The following is a 19,956-nucleotide window of genomic DNA, read 5'->3' as shown; positions in this document are numbered from 1 at the left end:
CTAAGCATTTCTTTCTTTTATATATATATATATATATATATATATATATACATATATATATATACATACATATATATATACATACATATATATATGTATATATATATATACATATAATTCTGTAAAAGAAAATACCTTTCAGTGAGCATAACTGAGAGTGGTTTCTCATGGGACATGGGCCAGGGAGGTGTGCCAGTCAATAGCAACTGAGCTAAGATACAAAGGGTCACCAGGCGGGTCACAGGGACAAGGCATTGTAGTCCCAGGGAGTGCCTGTGACCGGGACGTTCTGGAGACAGAATAGGGTGGTCTCTATTAGGTGGTGTTGGAGGCAGGACGGTGGGTGAGGTGGGCGCAGGTGTGCCGCAGCCCGGCAGGTGGGAGCAGGGTTTGCTTTGCTGGTGGGCAGAAAGAAGTGTTTCAGGAAGCAGAGGTTGTAGAAGTTTTAAAACTAACCCCAGGCTTCTGGTTCCGGGCGAGCAAGCAGGTAGGTGGAGGTGCCATTTATCAAGGTGGGTAAAAAGGGCAGGATTGGGAAGCCTGCAACAGATTCTTTGAGATGCTAATGAGGTATCCCAGAGGCAAAACCCCCCTGTGGCCTGCAGATAAGGACTGGGAGGAATTTAGACGCATTTCATCAATGATCTTTGAAAGTCTTTAAAACTCAGGTAATAAATGACTGGGAGAGGACAGGGAGAGGGGGCAAAGGAGGAGCAGCGGGGTGAGACCCCAGCACAAGGGAACCAGGCAGCCGAGGGGAAGGGGGCAGGGATGGGGGGATGGGGGCTGCCACTCAGTGGATGCTGCCAGGGAAGCTGAGGAGAGGGGTGAGAGCTGGAATGGGAAGGAAGGCACCCTCTCCTCCAAGAAGCTGTGCTAGATGGGCGTGGCCCAGAGCGGCCCGAGGGCGCTGCAGAGGCATGCCTGCTCCAGGCCAGTCTGTACCTGGGAGGTTTGGCTGTGGGGAGTGGGTGGGAGAGAGAGAAGGAGGGAGGGAGAGATGGACCCTCAGGCAACCTGTTCCACTCCAGAGGGCCCAGGCTGCCTGGCGGCTGGCAAGCAGAGAGGGCCCAGGCTGCAAGGGACAGATTTCAAAGCATCTGTCTTTCCTCTCTTTGCTACCAAAGGCCCTTTCACAGCATTTTGCATGACCTGGCTCCTCATTATAAAAAGTCTTCCTCTGGGGCTGGAGAGATGGCTCAGGGGTTAAGAGCACTGGCTGCTCTTCAGGAGGTCCTGAGCTCAATTCCAGCAACCACATGGTGGCTCACAACCATGTGTAATGGGATCCGATGCCCTCTTCTGGTGTGTCTGAAGACACCGCGGTGTACTCATATACATAAAATATGAGGATGTAGCTCAGTTGGTGGCGCGCCTGCCAAAGCTCTGGGCTCGGTGCTCAGCCCTGCCTTAAAAACTAGGACTACCAGGAGGTCCCTGTAATCTCAAGTCTTGGGAGGTGGAAGCTGAGGAAGTTCAAGGTCATCATTAACTATATAGCTAGCTTGAGACTAGCATGGGCTACGCAAGAACTTGTCTGGAGAGATGACTCAGCCAGCTATTAAGAGCACTGGTTGCTCTTCCAGAGGTCCTGAGTTCAATTCCCAGCAACCACATGGTGGCTCACAACCATCTGTAATGGGATCTGATGCCCTCTTCTGGTGTGTCTAAAGACAGCTGCAGTGTACTCATAAAAATCTTTAAAAAACAAAAAACCAAAAACTTGTCTCTAAATAAATAAGCAAATAAAAGGAAGACCTTCCTGTGCAGTGTTTCCCTCCTGTTCCCTCAGGGTCCCAATCCCAGGAGAGTTTGGCAGGATGTGACCCGGAAGAGTCCTCTGGAAGAAAGGCATGGCTCCTTCAAATATGGCGTGTTCTGACAGGTGTGCAAGATGTCCATTACAACCTCATGTCAGCATAGCATTAACTAAAGAGGAAAAAAGGAACATTTGAAGTGTCCCATTGTAGTGGGAGGGGCCTTAAAGCTCGAGGTTTGTGTGCACCAGGAACTTCTGTGCAGTCTGAGAAAAAGCGAGTGCATGTGTACGTGCAGACACATGGAGGTGACCAGAGTACAGTACACGCCCAGTGTGGTCGTCCATGCTCGGAGCCTGAGCACTTGGGAGCCGGCAGCAGGCAGGTGGGAAGGAAGCCAACCTGGGCTTCACAGTGAAAGTCTGAAAAGCAAAGAGAAAGAAAAAAGAAGGAAGAGAGAAAGAAAAGAAAAACATAAAGTACAATACTCGGCACAGAGTCGTACAGAAACGGTATTGGTGTCCACGGAACCTTGTGAGTTCCGTTTCGCACGGATCTCTCAGAGACGGCACTCAGCACACACTTCCAGGTGACCATTGGCGGCAGTGTCAGAGAGGACAGCCTGCGACTCAGAACCTCACTGGACAACACAAGAAGTCACAGGGTTTTTCCTCCCGCTTGCCACAGGCACGGTCTCCCCTGCCTTGCCGCAGGCAAGTACCAGGAAGCGAGCTGCACCTGCATGGACGGTTGAGGCCTGCATGGACGGTTGAGGGTTGGTTGCATTTCAACACCAGCTTTGCATCCCTTCACCAACTAACAAATTCAATCCCAAGCCAGAGGCTTGGAACAGTCAGAGGAAGGAGGGGGAGGGGAGGGTCCTAAAGCACCGCCCACCTAGAATTTTGCTTTGAGATGCCTGTATTTCTCCTTCAAGGCATAATTGCCATGTAAGGTCCTGGGGCATGCTGTCTCTGACATTCTTTCTAAGCCAGAGATGCTGGCAGCTTGCTTAGGAATGAGTATGGAGTCTCAGAACATCCATGAAGCCACTGGTCACATAAGAGATATCTGAATGGCATGAAGCAGTGAAGGGAGGATGGTCAGTTCTGAGGCGCCGTCTTCCCAGGGAGTCCGAAGCATTTGTCTGTTACGGTGGAATGGCGGGGTGACGTCAGATGGAAGGAGACCGGGACCTTGGGTCACTCTGCCAGGGCCAGCCTGTGACCTGTGATTAATGAGACATGGGATATTTACTTTCACCCTTGATTGTTTGTCATTGGCGTCGCAGGCTTCTAGGGGCAGTGATTTCCCTGCAAGGTCTATTCATGGCTCGGTCTCCACACTTACTCATTTCTCCATCCAGACAAGGACAAAGGCGGCAGTGGCATCTTCCCGGTGTGACAGTCTCTGTGCGTGCTGCGGGGGCTTTGGAGGCTTTCCTCCCCATCCCAACTTGAGGGAAATGAGTAAAGGACAATGGTGGGGACCCAGCACTACCCCTACGTTGGTTAGTTTTGGTCAGCTTGATACAAGCTAGGGCCACCAGGAAGGAAGCCTGAATCGAGGAACCGCCTCCTTCAGATCAGACTGTAGGCAAATCTGTAGGGCTTTTTTTTTTTCTGATGTAATTGATGCGTGGGCCCAACCCATCGTGGGTGGTGGCATGCCTGGGCAGATGGGCCTGGGCTGCACGAGAAAGCAAGCAGCTCCATGAGAGGAGCAGCTGAGGGGCAACCTGCTGTGGGGCAAACCAGTCAGGAGAGCGAGCACTCTAGACAGGCAAGACAGGCTGGATCTGGAAATGCAAGTGCAAAGAAGACAGACAGTCCCTTGGCCAGCTTCTGGAATCTGCTGCTGGAATCCTTCATCTGAGTAGCTCCTTGTAAAAGTCACTCAGGGCAGATGTTACCCTCCTCCTTTAAAGATTTATCCTTTTTAGGGATAGAGAAAAGGAATTCTTTGACAGCTTGACCATGACAGAGATGGAATATGGACACAGAGTCAGTCACCATTCACTGAGCCCTTTGTCATCTCTTAAGAACTGCCTGGGTTTGATCTACCCAGCATGAGACCCAAGCATTAGGCCTGGGGGACTGGGGTGACAGCTGGTGGGTGCATGCAACCCAAGGCCAGGCTGTTGGGCACCACAGGAACAGGGAGAAGGCTGGAAGTTGGTCGTGGAGCACTGAAGTGGGCACTTACGGGTTCTTCGGAAAGTCAGTTGTGTTGGATGGTATTTTGCTGGGGCAAACATGTGAAGGAGTGTTTTCCTGAAGTGGACACGGGAAAAGTTAAGGCAGACTCATGAAGGAATGTTTAGCTGAAGCAGACACAGGTGAGAGGAGGTTCTGCTAAAGCAAGCGCATGAAAGGGCATGTGATGAATGAGTCTTTGCTAGCAACACGCATGTATTGGTCCACCTTATATTTCACAGTTGAGCTGTAATTGTGTCAGGACTTCATAGAGAGAAATGCTACAAAATTTTTCTGGTGGTGTGCCCTGGCTTTTTTGCCACTTCCACAGACTCAGGCTGATCAGCAGAGTAATGTCAACTGAGGCAGACGCAGGTGCTGAGGCACGACCCACGGAGGGCACGTGCTGTCAGGAGGGTATAAACAGGACTCCATGGACAGGGACGGAGGCAGAGCTAGGCTTGCGTGTGCAGCACCTGTTGGTCTTTATTGACCTTCGTTTTGCTGAGAGAGGCACAGCCGAGAACTTGACTCATGTCAAGGCTGAGGCACTGGATTGTGCCACCGTGGCTGATAAGCGTTTGCTACCCCAACTCCACCGAACTGGACGGCTGGTGTTATCTGTGAAGGGTTTGCGAGTGGACTGAGCTGCCGCTGCTGACCTGTGAACTGAACTGTCAGTTTCCAGACAGCACGTATGAGAGTTGCTCCAAAGAACCTTTCTAAAGAGGTCTACCCCACCCTACCCCACCCCCGTCCCAGTATCCTTTCTTTTCCACTACCTCTGGTGGGTGGTGGGCAAAAGGGAAGTTAAAGCATTTAAGAACCATCATAAGTGAATTTTGAAGAAAAAAACAAGACTTACAAATGACCTTGGTGCCTTCTCTCTCCTAGCGGACAGTCCTTCTGGCGGCCATTGTGGTGTGCAGGGAAGGGCCACTGCCCTGATTCAGGCCAGATCATCTCACTTTACTTCCTGGAAATGATCTAAACTGAAAAAGTGTGTGTGTGTGTGCACTTAGGACTTCTGTGAGACAGAATAAGTATGAAGAAAGAGATTTGAATACTGTGAAGACAGCAGGCAGTGACTGAAAGGAGGAGGGAAATCAATCTCATCTTCAGTGTGGGATGATATCTCTGGCTGTCAACAATGATTTGGATTTAATTACATCAAATATGCAAATGTGTCCTGGAAACTGTAAAAGAATACACAGCCATCAAACTCGAGAAAGCTTAATTAGATTGGGAAAAGAACACAGGTCTGACTGTGAGACAGGTCTGGGCTGAAATGCTGGCTCTTCCTCTGGGGAGTCCCCTGCCTGGCTGCTTGGCCACTGGTATCTGTCCCTCAGCATCAGATGGAGAGCTCGTGTACCAGTGGCCTTTTCTGAACACTCCTTGGAAGTGGACGACAAGAAGGAGCCACTGTGTGACCTGGGAAGCAGCACGAAGGCCTTGGCCTTGTTTCTGCCTTCCAGCCTAGAAGACAGGCTCCTGGGGAGCTGCCACACGCGCCTCACGTCAGTTGTGTCCCATACCTCTCCGGGTGTGAGGATCGGACCATGAGCCAGCTGCATCTGGAGGGCCGTCCATCACCCGCTGACTGACAGAATGAGGCCATGGCCCGCCAGTGGCTGCGTCTCAGTATCCAGTGGCTCTCTCCAGTGAGAGGTGTGAGTCTGCAATCAGAGCCTTTCAAAGGCTGCTTCCTCCAGTGACATCTGTCAACCCAAATGAAGTTTCAAATCCCCACTCTACAGCTTCTCTTTAGGTGCGGGGAAAACGTGTTCACAAACTCCCGTGTAGCTCGCCTCTCCTTCTTGACATCAGGCAGAGATGGGTGGAGCCCAACACCAATTCACTCCGAGATTGGTTTTGCTTCCGGAATTTTCTTTTCTTCGTGAAGTGTTTTGTTGTTGATGTTGTTGTTGTCTGTTTGCAGTCCTGGGGCAACTCAGATGTGGCCAGATGTTTGAAGACTAAAAGCAGCAATGGAGAAAAATGTTGAGCGTCTGACGGCTCGGGTCGCACCTGCCAGCCCGGTGGCTTTAGCATGTTTCTTGAATGTAAATGGCTTTGAACAGCACCTGTTGTGTATGATTTTGGTACAGTCCAGTTGAATAACACACAGGCAGTTTTTATCTCAGGGTTTTCAAGTAAGAAGACTCAGTAACCGAGAACCAGTGTTGTTTGTTACTTCGGCTATAACACAAGTGTAAAGACAAGTTACTGTGAGATGTTTCCAGTGCCCAAGCCCGGCCTTGAGGGCCTCCCTGCGACAGGGAAGGGGCAGGGAGAGAGACTCAGAGAAATGGAGAGAGTCTTCTCACCTGTCAGGGCCACCACTCGAGAAATGAAGACTTAGGAGTGCTGTGGACTGGACCACGGCACCCTTCCCCCACCTCATGCGGGGTGGATCTCGGATCAAAGAGACAAGGTCTATAAGGAAGTGGCTGGTGTTAAATGAGTCCCCTTTCCCACTGTGCAGTTCCCTCATCAGAAAAGACAGCAGCGAGCTTGCCTGCTCACGCCCTGACCTTTGAAGGCACAGTAAGAAGGTGGCCTCCCAAGAGTGAGCTGGAGCCTCCAGCCTCTAAGTATAAAGAAGTTTGACAACACTGCTCTTGGTCATCAAATCCGTGGCATTCTATGGCAGCCTGGGCCGGCTGAGGACAGAGATGGTGGGCGTGAGACTGTAAAGGAAAAAGCTTCCCCAGAGTCCTCAAGGGCTCTTCACTGTCCTCGTGCAAGGCCAGGACACACCGTCCTCGCTCTCCCAGACAGCATCCTCCGGGCTGCTTCCAGACGAGTCCTTCAAGACACAGCCACATTGGAGTGTTCACCCCAAAGGCCCCCAAACGCACTGTGACAAGCGCACTTCCTGGTGCTTGCTGTTGACAGGTGACACCTCTAGAAGAAGGGGGCGGAAAAGTCTCTGGCAAGGTCTCCAATTACAGTGCATACAGTATTTGAAAACCAAGGGAAGGCCTGAGTCCTGGCTCTGTTTTACCAGGACTCTGGCCTTTCGCTCACACCTGCGTGTAGCCCATGGGCAGATGGCAGCTCACATTGGAGCTGTTTTCAGACTGTATCTAGAATCTGCTCATCTTTACCCTTACTGCTGCTATAGCAGCCCAAAACTCCACTCTCAGCCTTTGTTGGGACTGGTGCAGAATCATTGTCTTCTCTCACTCACGCCACATACCCCTTGGTCTCACATGGAGACACTGCGGTCTTGTTACTTCACAACTCCCCGTTGGCCTCTCATCTTCTTCAGCATGAAATCTTCTGCCATGTCTACAGAGCCATCCATGGCCTGACTTCTAGAACCTTCCTAGCCTATTACACCTTATTAAGACTAAGGGGACGGGGGCCAGGAGGGGTCATGGAGCTAACTCTCCCCACTTAGTGGTAGGTCACTGAGCACACAAGAATTGAGAGTGCGCAGTCTCTCAGAATCCAAGGGAGGGTTCAGGACGACCCTGGAACAGATCCATAGTTCCTCAGATCTGTCATTAGACTTTAAAAATAACAGGTTAGGTTTCTCCCGATCAATGCCTTAAAATAAATGTCTTTTTAAAAAATGTCTTTAGCCCAAAGTCAAGCTCCTCACTTCAGGACAGTCAAAGTAAAGTTCATCCAGACAGGACTCAGCTGGGGGAGGGGTTGCCTCCAAATGAGGTCCCTGGGCAGCACCCCAGAATTTATGAAGACATTTTCAGGCCCTGCCTTAGACTCCCTGATTGGAAGCTCTGGCTTGAGGGCCCTATCTGCATTTCCATCTGCATTTCCGTGTTCCTCCCCAGGCCCCGGCCAGGGGATTCCCTAATTAGAACCTGTGAACCATTTTCACCTGCGAATCTTCTCAGTAGGATTTGCATGGGGCCAACCCAGCTGGTGTCAGTGTCTGCCTGTCTGTCCTGTACAATGAACGTCGTAATGCCTGTGTCTCAAGCATGCCTCCAGAACACATAGATCTCCTGGGGACCCCTGGATGTTAAAGCCAGATGTAGGAAGAAACTGGAGAAAGCACAATCAAGAGTGAGCACATGCGATACTATTTGTAAAACACAGACAAGATTGTGAAGCCTCGGAAGTTCTGTCCTGCGTGGCGTTGGCAATGAGCCGCCCATAGGAGAGGCCTCACAATCTTGTCTGTATTTCCTTCCGGAAGGAATCATTTGTTTGGGAAATTTCTGGGTCTGTCCTTGCCATGTTAAATGGTATAATGGCTGTTAAGCTTCTGCCAAATTGCTTTTCTGAAGTCCGCAGTGATCGCTCCATGCACAGTCTGATGGTCACCTTGGCTTTGCTTGCGAGCAGTTCCCCCACGGTGTTAACGCTGCCTTACCTGCCCATTCCTGAGCTCCGTCCACGTGGGCACTTATGAGGTCAGAAGTGTTTTAAATATGGACTTAATTACTAAATAATGTGAGATATATATATATAAACATACATACATATAAATAACGTTGAGGCTATATATGTGTGTGTGTTAAATATCCTCAACAATCTCGATATGGGGGAGTATTGTTAGGAAATGACTGAGAAATAATAGCGGTTATGTATCAATTGCTTATCACACCATTAAGAGCGAGCTGATACGGGAAGTCATTGTTGGAGAGGGAGAGGCAGAGAAGCGATGCGTGAAGACACAATTTTAATGGACTTGGCTGTTTGTTTGTTTGTTTGTTTGTTTCAACAACTCCTGGGCTCTACCTAGCCTGCATTCAGCCTGCCAAGTGCTGGGGCTAAAGGGTGCACATCCCACCTGGCCTTTCCGGAACACTGCGGACTTTAGAATATCAGTCCTGAAGGCTGCACAGCAACCTGCAAAAGCATCTGCTCACACCTGTGATGTGGATGCTGAGGCAGGAGGTTTGCTATGAACTATATAGTGGGTTCTGGGAGAGAAGACGGGGGAGAGGGAGAGGGAGAAGGAGAGGGAGAGAGAGGGGGAGGGGGAAGCACCTTCCTGAGTGCTCTAGGGGCGAAGGGAAGTCCATAGGCCTGAACATCGCTGACATTACATTTTGTATAAAGAATAAAGGGAGGAGGCGACAGGCTCTGCCTGCTCCAAGGCTTGCTAGGAAGGCCCCAGGCGAGGCTGGTCTTCCAGCAGCTAGGAATTGCTGTCTTCTGAGCCTAGGCTTGCCCTGCCTGCTTGCTGGTGGGACCCCCAGCACCCCATCCCCGCTAGCCCTGACCCCAACCATAAATTTTCTCGTGTGTAAACCCCTGCTGTCTTCCTCTCTTCCTCCCTTGAAGCCATAAAAATGTTCACTTCTGGGGAACCTGCTGAGCGCTGACCTGCTCAGACCATCCTCCTCTGGGCCACTTGACAAAACAAGGAACACAAATCTCCTGAGACTCAGGTGTGCTTTGGCTGTCGGGGTTCAGAGGCCCCTGTGACTGGTGTGCTGTGCGGCATGCACCCCACTCCCAGTCCTCATGGCCTTCCTTGGGGAGTCCCACAGGGCCAGAGGCCAACTAGAGGCAGCCTTCTCGCCTGGCCCCAGCTTTAATATTTTGCTTTCATTTTTTTCTTTCCTTTTGTTCTCTCTCTCTCTCTCTCTCTCTCTCTCTCTCTCTCTCTCTCTCTCATTTCTATCTTTTATGGACAGGATTTTGCTCACTAGCCTGGGACTCACCAGACAGACCATACTGGCCTTAAACTCTCAGCAATCCTCCTGCCTCTGCCTCCCAAATGCTGAGATCAACAGTCATGTAGTACACACTCGGCCTTTTCAGTTTTTCTCCTGGGAATGAGATGCTATGGGTTTGGGAGGATCCAGGGCTCACAGGCAGAGCTGGGGTCCAGTCCTGACTTTGTGGATTACTGACTGACTCGACTGTCATGTGCCACCCAGCACTTGGGTAAAATGACGGTGCCGGGCAAGGATTCCATAGCACTGGCAGTGCCCTTATGGGCTGTGAAGAGCCGAGAGTCCTGTGGGGTAAACAGGTCTGTACAGGAGGGCTGTGAGCTTCCCCTGCCTGGCATGTGTCAGGACAGCTTGCGTGTTTGAGTCACTGAAGCCCGAGATCCTTCTCTTCGCTTTTCTGTATGCGGCTGTCCCCCTTATCCAAAGTGTTGCTTTTCTACTTCTGTTGCCCCTACATCAGTCTTAAAATACTGAAAGAAAGATTCCAGAAATAAGCACTTCTTACATCATGAATTATGTATCCGAATCATACATGTGATAGAATCCCAGGATGATCTGTTCCTTCTCACCAGAACCCTGAATGGTCTCCCTGTCCAGTGTATCCACTCTGTATGGATTACCTGACTGTTAGCCACTTAGCAGCTGTCTATATCAGATGGCTGTAACGTCATGGCTGTCCTAATGATGCTTCAGTAATCAGTGACTCATGGGTAGCATTGGGGATCAAAAAGGAAGAGATGAATTCTGGTGCTATGTGGTGTTGCTGCAGGGCATGCAGGGGGGAAATATAAGATATACAGTATGGTATTGGTTGCAGCTTCAGGAATTCTCTGGGGAGGCTTGAAACATAGCCTCAGAGATAATTAGGGAGGGGAACTGGTGTCTATCTCTCTGTCTATTTATCTTTACCTCCCGCTCTGTCTCTGTCTGTGTGTCTGTCTGTCTGTCTCTCTCTCTCTGTGTGTGTGTGTGTGTGTGTGTGTTTGCAATGTTTTTTTTCAAAGCAATACATATACCCAACTTCAAGCTCAGGGTCACCATTAAGAAGCAGGTGCCCCTGTAGCCACCCCTTCATGCCCACTGGAGTTTCCCATTGCAAGTCAAGTGTAGGGGTGCAGACATGCAATTATATCACTCAGAGACTGAGTCAGGAGAATCGTACAAAATTGAGGTTAGCCTGAACTACAAGGCTTTCTCACCTGCCTCAAAACACAAAATACATTTTTGGGTATATTTTTGTATACATGTTCACTCTAGGAAATCAGGAAAAATAGACAAAAAAAAGGAAGCCAAGATTTAAACACCTCTCTGCCTTCAGAATGTCCTCATCCAAGTAAGTCAGCCATGGACTTCTCCTGGTTGTGTTCCCTCCGTGAGTGACAGCTGGAGACACAGGCAGTCTTCAGTGGTCACCTTGACTTAGACCATGCTCTGTGTTCCCATCCTACTGCTCAGTGTGGCCCAGAGGTCAGCAGCCACCAGACCTCACAACATGAATATCTCTGGCCTCACCCCAGAATCAACATTTCAACAAGACAGTGGTGACTAGAGCACCCATTAGCACTGCTGTGTGTGGACGCTGGAGGTATTCAGAGTTGAGACGGGCTTGAGGAAGAGTATAAACTGCTGGCTGCTTCCATCATTGACCAAGACTGGCTGTAAGAACTGTCAGCTCAAGTAAGCAATGTGATTGATGAGGTGGCTGAATACGTTCTGGCCCAAGCTCCTTATCTTGTCAGATGCCAGAGATGCACACATCCTCAGACACCGCCCTTGGTGGGCCAGGCTTTGAGAAGAAATATTTAGACCACAGAGCTTGGAGGTTGGTGTGTGATTGAGTTTCCCTGGCTGAAAGCTGGGCTTCATCCTACCCAACCAGTGTAACACATACATGCACACATGCTTATGCTCAGACACATACATGGTCATATGCACAGAACACACACACACACACACACACAATATAGTAAATCCTAGCCAGGAGTTGGTATTTGAAACATCTTGCCGGGCGGTGGTAGCGCACGCCTGTAATCCCAGCACTCTGGGAGGCAGAGGCAGGCAGATCTCTGAGTTCAAGGCCAGCCTGGTCTACAGAGTGAGTTCCAGGACAGCCAGGGCTACACAGAGAAACCCTGTCTCAAAAAAACCAAATCCAAAAAACCAAAACCAAAACCAAAACCAAAACCAAAACCAAAACCAAAACAAAACAACAACAACAAAAAAACCTCTGCCTCCTGCTTCCCTGTCTCTCCACAATAGGCGTTTGTTTACATAGAAAGGATTTTTTCACAAGACTCGCATATTCTTTGCTGTCTCCTCTGTGGAACAAGGGATTTGTCAGGCATCTATAGTAAAGAGCGGCCAAGTCGAAAAACTGATGTGTTTGGAAAGAGTCAAAGCATTTTTTGACCCACTCACATTCCCAAGTCAGAGGTGTTCTCAGGTCCCAGGTTATAGCTGCAGCTCAGGATCGGCTGGTGTGGAGCAGCAGAGGCAGGACCAGTGTCAGCTAGCACACCTTGTCCCGCTGCCTCTGGTCATAATTGTCACCTCCCTAAGAATCCCGGGAAACACACAGACCCAGGCCCTAGGGTTCCTTTTCATGTGGACTCAATACAGTTGGTTTTAAAACTGATTTCTTCCTGCAGCACTGTTCTCTGTCAGTGACCTTATGAAGTTCCTTCATTTGTGTCTCATTCCTCATCTGTAGAGTATAGCAATCATAATAACCTCTCCGGGGACCCAAGAGGATCAGTGACAGTATCTATAAAACACCTCAGACAGACACATCATTCTCCCATGCACTCAGCCAGTCAGCGGCTCACGAATCCAGGGTGTCTTCACCAAGCGCCTTCTGGGCTCCTGTCACTGGGAGACAACGATGAACTAGACACAAACAGCCAAAGGATCACAAAACACACCTGAGCAAGCCGTGACAGGTGTCGCCAAGAGAAGGGCAAGGAGGGCTTGGAGGGGAAATGCCCAGGCAAGGGCTCCCAACACACAGGAAATAATCCCGGGAAGTACAGCTGGATTCCATGCACGCAGAAGCTTCTGCTCAGCACAGATCACCAGAGAGAGGAAACTCCACACCAACTGTACATCTGACCAGAGACTAATATGGAAGACATATCAACTACAACAAAAGCACCAAGCCCCAAATTATCCAATCAGTAAATGGGATGATAGACTGAACAGGCAGATCTAAAAAGAGGAAACATAAATGGTGAGAAAAGTAGTTGAAAAGGTATCCTTGCCATCAGAAATTCGTGGAGACTAGAGTTGGGTCCCCATTACCCACAGGAAACGCCACCATGGTGGTGCAGGATCAGAATCTCAGAGCTGAGGAGGTTGAGACAGGCAGATCCCTGGGGTTCCCTGGTCAGTCACCTTAGCCTAATTAAAACAGGGTCCCAGTGAAAAACCCTGTTTCAAAAATAAACCAGGAATGATAATGATTGGCTGAAGAACAATACCCAAGGTATGACCTCTACATACATGCATATTCAGTCACACATACCTGCATACATTCATGCAAACACACGTGAACATACACAAAAGCAATAAGTAAATAAAAATAAAATTACTTTGAGATTCTGTCTCGCCCCAGTCAGATTGGTGGCACACCTTTAATCCCAGGACTTGGGAGGCAGAGGCAGGCAGATCTCTGTGAGTTCAAGGCCAGCATGATCTACAAAGAAGTTGCAGGCCATTCAGAGATACATTGTGAGACCCCGTCTCTAAGTAAATAAGTAGGACAACAAATGCTGGTGAGGATGTTGGAAAGAGGCTCCTTCCTCACTACTGGTGGGGTATAAACTGAGGCAGCCACTATGACAGTCAGTGCAGAGCTACTTCAATAAACCAAGCCCAGAAGGACCCAAACTCAGAACACCACAGAGATACTTGTACACTATTTCAGGTTTTGAAATAGTTGGGAAATGGACAAGGCCTAGCTGTCAGTCAACAAGCATATGTATAAATGGAAGCATCCTAGACGTCCATGGATGGATGGATGGATGGATGATGGATGGATGATGGATGATGGATGAATGGATGGATGGATGGATGGATGGATGGATGGATGGATGGATGGATGATGGGTGGATGATGGATGATGGATGGATGATGGATGGATGGATGGATGGATGGATGATGGATGGATGGATGGATGATGGATGGATGATGGATGGATAATGGATAGATGGATGATGGATGGATGATGGATGGATGATGGATGATGGATGGATGGATGGATGGATGGATGATGGATGGATGGATGATGGATGGATGATGGATGGATGATGGATGGATGGATGATGGATGGATGATGGATGGATAATGGATGGATGATGGATGGATGATGGATGATGGATGGATGATGGATGGATGATGGATGATGGATGGTGGATGATGGATGGATGATGGATGGATGATGGATGGATGATGGATGGATGATGGATGATGGATGATGGATGGTGGATGATGGATGGATGATGGATGATGGATGGATGATGGATAGATGATGGATGGATGAATGGATGATGGATGATGGATGATGGATGGATGATGGATAGATGGATGATGGATGATGGACGGTAGATGATGGATGGATGGATGATGGATGATGGATGGATGGATAGATGGATAATGGATGGTGGATGATGGATGGATGATGGATGATGGATGGATGATGGATGATGGATGGATGATGGATGGATAATAGATGGATGATGGATTGATGGATGATGGATGGATGATGGATGGATGATGGATGGATGGGATGGATGATGGATGATGGATGATGGATGGATGATGGATGGATGATGGATGGATGATGGATGATGGATGATGGATGATGGATGGTGGATGATGGATGGATGGATGATAGATGGATGATGGATAGATGATGGATGGATGAATGGATGATGGATGATGGATGATGGATGGATGATGGATGGATGATGGATAGATGGATGATGGATGATAGATGGTGGATGATGGATGGATGGATGATGGATGATGGATGGATGGATGGATAATGGATGGTGGATGATGGATGGATGATGAATGATGGATGGATAATAGATGGATAATAGATGGATGATGGATGATGGATTGATGGATGATGGATGGATGATGGATGGATGGGATAGATGATGGATGATGGATTGATGGATGATGGATGGATGATGGATGGATGGGATGGATGATGGATGATGGATGGATGATGGATGGATGGATGGATGATGGATGATGGATGCTGGATGGATGGATGGATGATGGATGGATGGATGGATGCTGGATGCTGGATGGATGGATGGATGATGGATGGATAGATGGATGCATGATGGATGATGGATGGATGATGGATGATGGATGGATGGATGATGGATGGATGGATAATGGATGGATGATGGATGGATGAAGAAAACAGCCATAAGGAAAAAATGAAACAGTGACATTTGAAGGAAAGCCCTCGTGTAGAGCCTAAATTCGAAATTAAAATGTGTGTGTGTTTATATCTTTATAAGTCACAGAACTAGAAAGAGGGTCTTGATAATGGACTTGAGAAGAGACTTAAAGGAAATAGAAAATGGAACCAGTAGAATAGAAAGCAGAAGAGTGAAGGAACTGGGGGGAGGGGACTAAGCAGAGGGGGAGGGGAGCAGAGGGAGGGGAGCAGAGGGAGGGGAAGGGCAGCATGGGCGAGGGGGTTTCGGAGAGAGAAACAGCTGAGAAGAACACTGTAAGAGTGGAAGAGTTTGAAGAGTCCATCCCTTTATATGAAGACCTAAAAAAAAAAAAGTAATTTGATGAGGAAGGTGCTACCAACCCACAGGAAAACATGGATGGACCATACTGGAACCTGCTAAGTGGAAGAAAAAGCTAAGCCACACTGCCTGCCGTTCTGGGAAAGGCACAGCTATAGCCATGGTGAATGGCTTGCCGAGGGTGGTTGAGTGTGGGAGGCACGGGTGGGAGGCATGGGTGAGAGGCATGGGTGGGAGGAAGGCAGGGAGCGCACGGGCAGTGAAACTCCTCTGTGTGGTTGGAGACGCCTGACTTTTTCACATCTGCAGAGCGTACAGGACCGCACAAGGCAAAGAATGGGCTCAAATGTGCGCCTTCTATACAGGTTGTGACAAGTGGGCCACACGGTGGCCAGCTGTGTGAGACACGGGCCTGTGGAACTTTGAGTCCATTTGTCCACAAACCTGGAACCACACTAAATTCTCCTCTGTCACTTGATGCGGAAGCAGGTGCAGCCAGGCCATAGTTCTGTGAGAGAAAGTTTGTGTGGAACGTCTCGGATCCTCGGCTTCCGGGGCCCCACCGAATGTCCTGCATGCAGCAGGGGTCCTAATTCTAACCTTGAAAGTTTGAGCTCAAATCCCAAGGACAGGTAGGAGCTTATGAAATACATCCAGGAAGCTCAGTGGGGACAGAATACCATTTCAGAAGTGTTGCAGGATTTTCCCTGTCCAATTATATTAGTGCAGAAGAGGTCTGTGATTGGACAGGGAAAGGGGGTGGAGCTAAGAGCGGGGTTGGGGGTGGAAGCGAGAGGGGGATGGGGGTTTAGGGAGAGGGAGCCTGTCAGAGGATAAGGAGGGAGAACCAGGATGGCTTCGGACCTGTACCTGTGTGACATTTACCACAAGTAGCTAAGTTTTCACAAGGTTAGAAAGATTGGGATAAAGCTTTTATCATTATCAATTGGCTCTAAAATTATTGTATGGACATCTTGTAAATTGTGATATTATTTATACATAAATCTGATTGGTTATTTAAGCCTTAAGAGTCTTGATTCTACTGTGTAATTAGGTGTTGAGGTGGCAGATTGTGAGGTGTGTGGGGCGTTGTGTGGAAGTGAGAGTTATTTGGGACCCCCATCAGAGAGATGGCCCAGTGTGGGCAGGAGCGTTGACGGGTCGATTTTTTAATATTTCCTGCAACACAGAGGGGTCAAGTCCATGGTCGTTTAGTCCCACATACTTGAGCAAAGCATCATGGTAGTAGTAGGAGTGTGGCAGAGGTCGTCTTTTAGAAGATAGGAAGTAAAGAAAGAGCAGAGGGACTGAGGACCAGGTACGGTCTTCAAAGGCATGCCTCCAGTGACCAAATGCCTTCAAGTAGACACCACCCTCTGAAGTTTCCAGAAGCTGCACAAACAGTGCTATCAGCTGGAGACCAAGCCCTCAACACACGCTCCTGTGGTGTGTAGGGAGAGAGGGGACTCACATTACAACATGCCGGCCAAAGGGAAGGGGGATGGGATTGCTTACCTGAGGTAAGTAACAACAGTGCAGGAGCCTTAAGATACAGTTGACTGCGCATACCCACATCAGAATGGAGCGTTCTGCTGCCGATAATTTAGCCGATATGATTCCTCTAAGGGTGGAGTTTGGGAGCAGGGTTTTCATGGGAACACCTTTCATCATGGTGCCTGGGAATAAGATTTGGGGCGAGGTTTGGATCCAAGCACCACCATTTCTACTCAGACCTCCCCACTGCTCTGAGACTTCCTGGGGCCACTTAAGAGCAGGTGCCTGAGCATGGACGGTCCTCTGTGTGCTGGCCTCGTGTGGCGTTTCCAGGGTGGAGGTACGGTGAGAAGACAGGCCTGACTGTTGCTGGTGGTTGTGCTTCGGAGTTGGGCGTCCCCGGGGTACTGTGAGATATCTGACAGCATCTCTTTGTCCGCAGGGATGTGTCTGCAGGCATTTGTTGAAGCGTTCTTCTTCCTGGCCCAGAGGAAGTTCAAGCTGCAACCTCTCCATGAGCAGGTGGCGTCCTTGATTGACCTGTGTGAATACCACCTGTCCCTGCTGGATGAGAAACGCTTGCTGTGCCGTCGGGGCCGGCCTCACCAAAGAAATCCGCCCCAGATGAACCGCACAGCTCATTCAGCCACGGGCAGCTCTGCACCCCGAGTAATCGGGGCTAGCAAGCTCTCTCACTCCTGACACACTCTGTCCTGAAGGCCACTCTGTCCTGGAAGAAGGCGTGCCTGTGGGGGCTGAGTACCCTGGGCTCCCCCCACCTGTTGGGAGCTACTAGGGTTCCGGCTGCAATCACCTGTGCGTCCTCTGTGGTCCGTAGGGCTTTTGCCTCAGACGGCCAACCCTTGCCTGCCCCCCACTCCCAGCACCTCATGGTGACCCACCCTGTTTGGGAATCATCAGTGGACATAGGACATTCAAGATGTGACAGATGGCGCCTACTATTCTGGGCTCCTGGGAAGCCCCGACTGGGGCAGTTTCTCCTGTGCTTGGGGCGGCAGGGGAACAGAGGGGGAGGAGGAGGGGAAGGACAGACCATCCTAAGGCAGAGAGCTGTGGATGTGGAGAACAGTCACGCCGGGGTCTGCTGGGGCCCTGAGAGCCTGCTGGTCAGAGCTTAGCATCATCGCATGTCTTCCCTTCTGCCCATTCCCTGAGACGACGTTAAAGTATGAAGAAGGCGGGCACCTCCGATCATGTGCTGCACGGGTGTCCTTGACAGACTGACCTCACTGTTTTGTTAACTTGCCTGTTGCTGCAATGTTTGATTTATTACTAATCAAGAATTAATTACAAAATAGCACAGTAAGGTTCTTCAGTCTTCCCGTCCACGTTCCAGGGGACCCCTGCAAAGGTGGGGGACTGACCCAATGGCCAAGAGCCACTGTGCACCCAGCACTGTGCTGTCAGCCCTGAGTGAGGGGAGGGGTTTCTGAGGGGAGAGCATAAGGCCCCCGTGAGAGCCGGGACAAGCAGGAGTGTGTGTAGAGCAGAACAACCAGTGTTCTCGGATGTTTGCTTCCGAGGGGCAGAGGTGGCCTTGATTCCGAGGGGCAGAGGTGACCTTGCTTCCTGCTCAACGGGACCCAAGTGGGTTCCACAGAAGTCCCGAATGACAAGTGTGTGGGGACATTCTGTAACGAGCCTCGAGCTGTACAGCTGTAGAAAGCTATTAAATAAAACTTTGACTTGACGCTGTTTCTCAAAATGAGTCTTTGGAAAGTGCGCACCAGCATGGAGCAGAGTCTGGGGGAGGGGCAGAGGGGAACCCGGGTCAAGAGGTTGAACTCAGCCACACTGCAGTCACGGTGAGAGCTGGCCTCTACGCCACGCCTGTTATCTGGAGGCAGGCCGTGGTTGGTTGCACAGTTTCAGAGCTGTCCTGTTCTGGACCTGCTGCACATGACTTTGGTGGGTTCCGTGCCCCGAGGATGTGACTCCATCATCCGTGATGGTCCCAGAAGCCTGTCTCTGATACATTGGCCATGCCCCAGGACTGTTGGATAGAGTTTGGGGGGTCACTGTACTTGGAGAGGGGACGCCAGGAGACTTCTGCCCCCACTTCCACTTCCCAGAGGCACCACTGTGTTTCCTTGTTTTGGGGACTGGTCCCTCCAATTTTGAAAGGTGTGAGAGTGAAGCAAGAGCCATGCAGATGACTCCTAGAACAGAAGGAGCTGAGCCAGAGAGCGAGGCAGGCCCAGGAGGGCCTCTGTGAGTGCTGCACGCTCTGCGACTGCTGCACGCTGCGGCCTAGGTTCCTTCGTTACAAGGACCCTGGAGGTCCATCCCCGCCGCAGACAAGGCTCTGCTTCTCATCTGCTGTGACCCACCTTCCCTGCCAGAAGGGAGCCTACAAGGACACAGCATTAAGTTTAGTGGTTTCAATGCTGGCCCCACAAGATGCCCACCTCCATCCCTCACCCCAGCACAACAGGGCCTCCTGTAGCTCTGCTGTTTCTACTCCCCAAAGAAATGTTGGGGAAAAGGGGGTCCCCCTTTACATTACCTCATATGTCTTCTCCCTAGATCAGACATAAACAAGTCTCTTTTGGATATCCACACCCCTCTGTCCCTTCCTCCCTAACATTTTGGAGCGAGCAAGAACAGCAGAGAGCCTTCAAATCCTGCTGAAACTGCCCGAGAGAGTCAAGGGCCCTCTGATCAAGCCCCTCGCTTTCTTAGGAGGATCCCACAGTCTCGGTTTTGACTCCCTGGCTCCCTAGAACCCTTAGAATCTGTTATCAGGAAAGCAATACTGAGAAGACTCTGGCAGGTCCCTGCTCCAGACTCCCCACAAACCCCTGCTGCTTGCCCCCTCTACCTGGTGCAATCGGACCCCTCTGGCCAACAGAAAACAACTTTTCAAGGTTTCAGTTCAAGCATCCTGCCTTCCCTTCCCATCCCTCACAGAATGAGCGGCTTCTTCCATATATGTCCAGGCGCCCTGAAAGCCCACGTCTCTGTCGAACTTACCAGTGGGAACCCAGCTGTGATGTCTAATCAGAGTCAGGCATGCGCTGTTGGATCCAGGCCGGCCGCTAGGGCACAG

At 50.0% G+C, this 19,956-nt stretch overlaps 1 protein-coding gene across 1 annotated transcript in view; it reads left to right on the top strand.

Annotated features, from left to right (window-relative positions):
• Positions 1–18,581, top strand: part of Ttll11 (tubulin tyrosine ligase like 11) — a 228,454-nt gene extending 209,873 nt beyond the window's left edge. Inside the window, exon 9 of the mRNA XM_052182350.1 lies at positions 17,329–18,581. Within this exon, the coding sequence (XP_052038310.1) occupies positions 17,329–17,588 (260 nt within the window). The 3' untranslated portion in view covers positions 17,589–18,581. The remainder of the gene's footprint in view (positions 1–17,328) is intronic.
• The last annotated feature ends 1,375 nt before the right edge of the window (positions 18,582–19,956 follow it).

This window comes from Apodemus sylvaticus, chromosome 5 (assembly GCF_947179515.1).
Source record: "Apodemus sylvaticus chromosome 5, mApoSyl1.1, whole genome shotgun sequence".
Lineage (NCBI taxonomy): Eukaryota > Metazoa > Chordata > Mammalia > Rodentia > Muridae > Apodemus > Apodemus sylvaticus.
The sequence above is the reverse complement of the archived record's forward strand: the minus strand, read 5'-3'. Positions and strand labels throughout refer to the sequence as shown.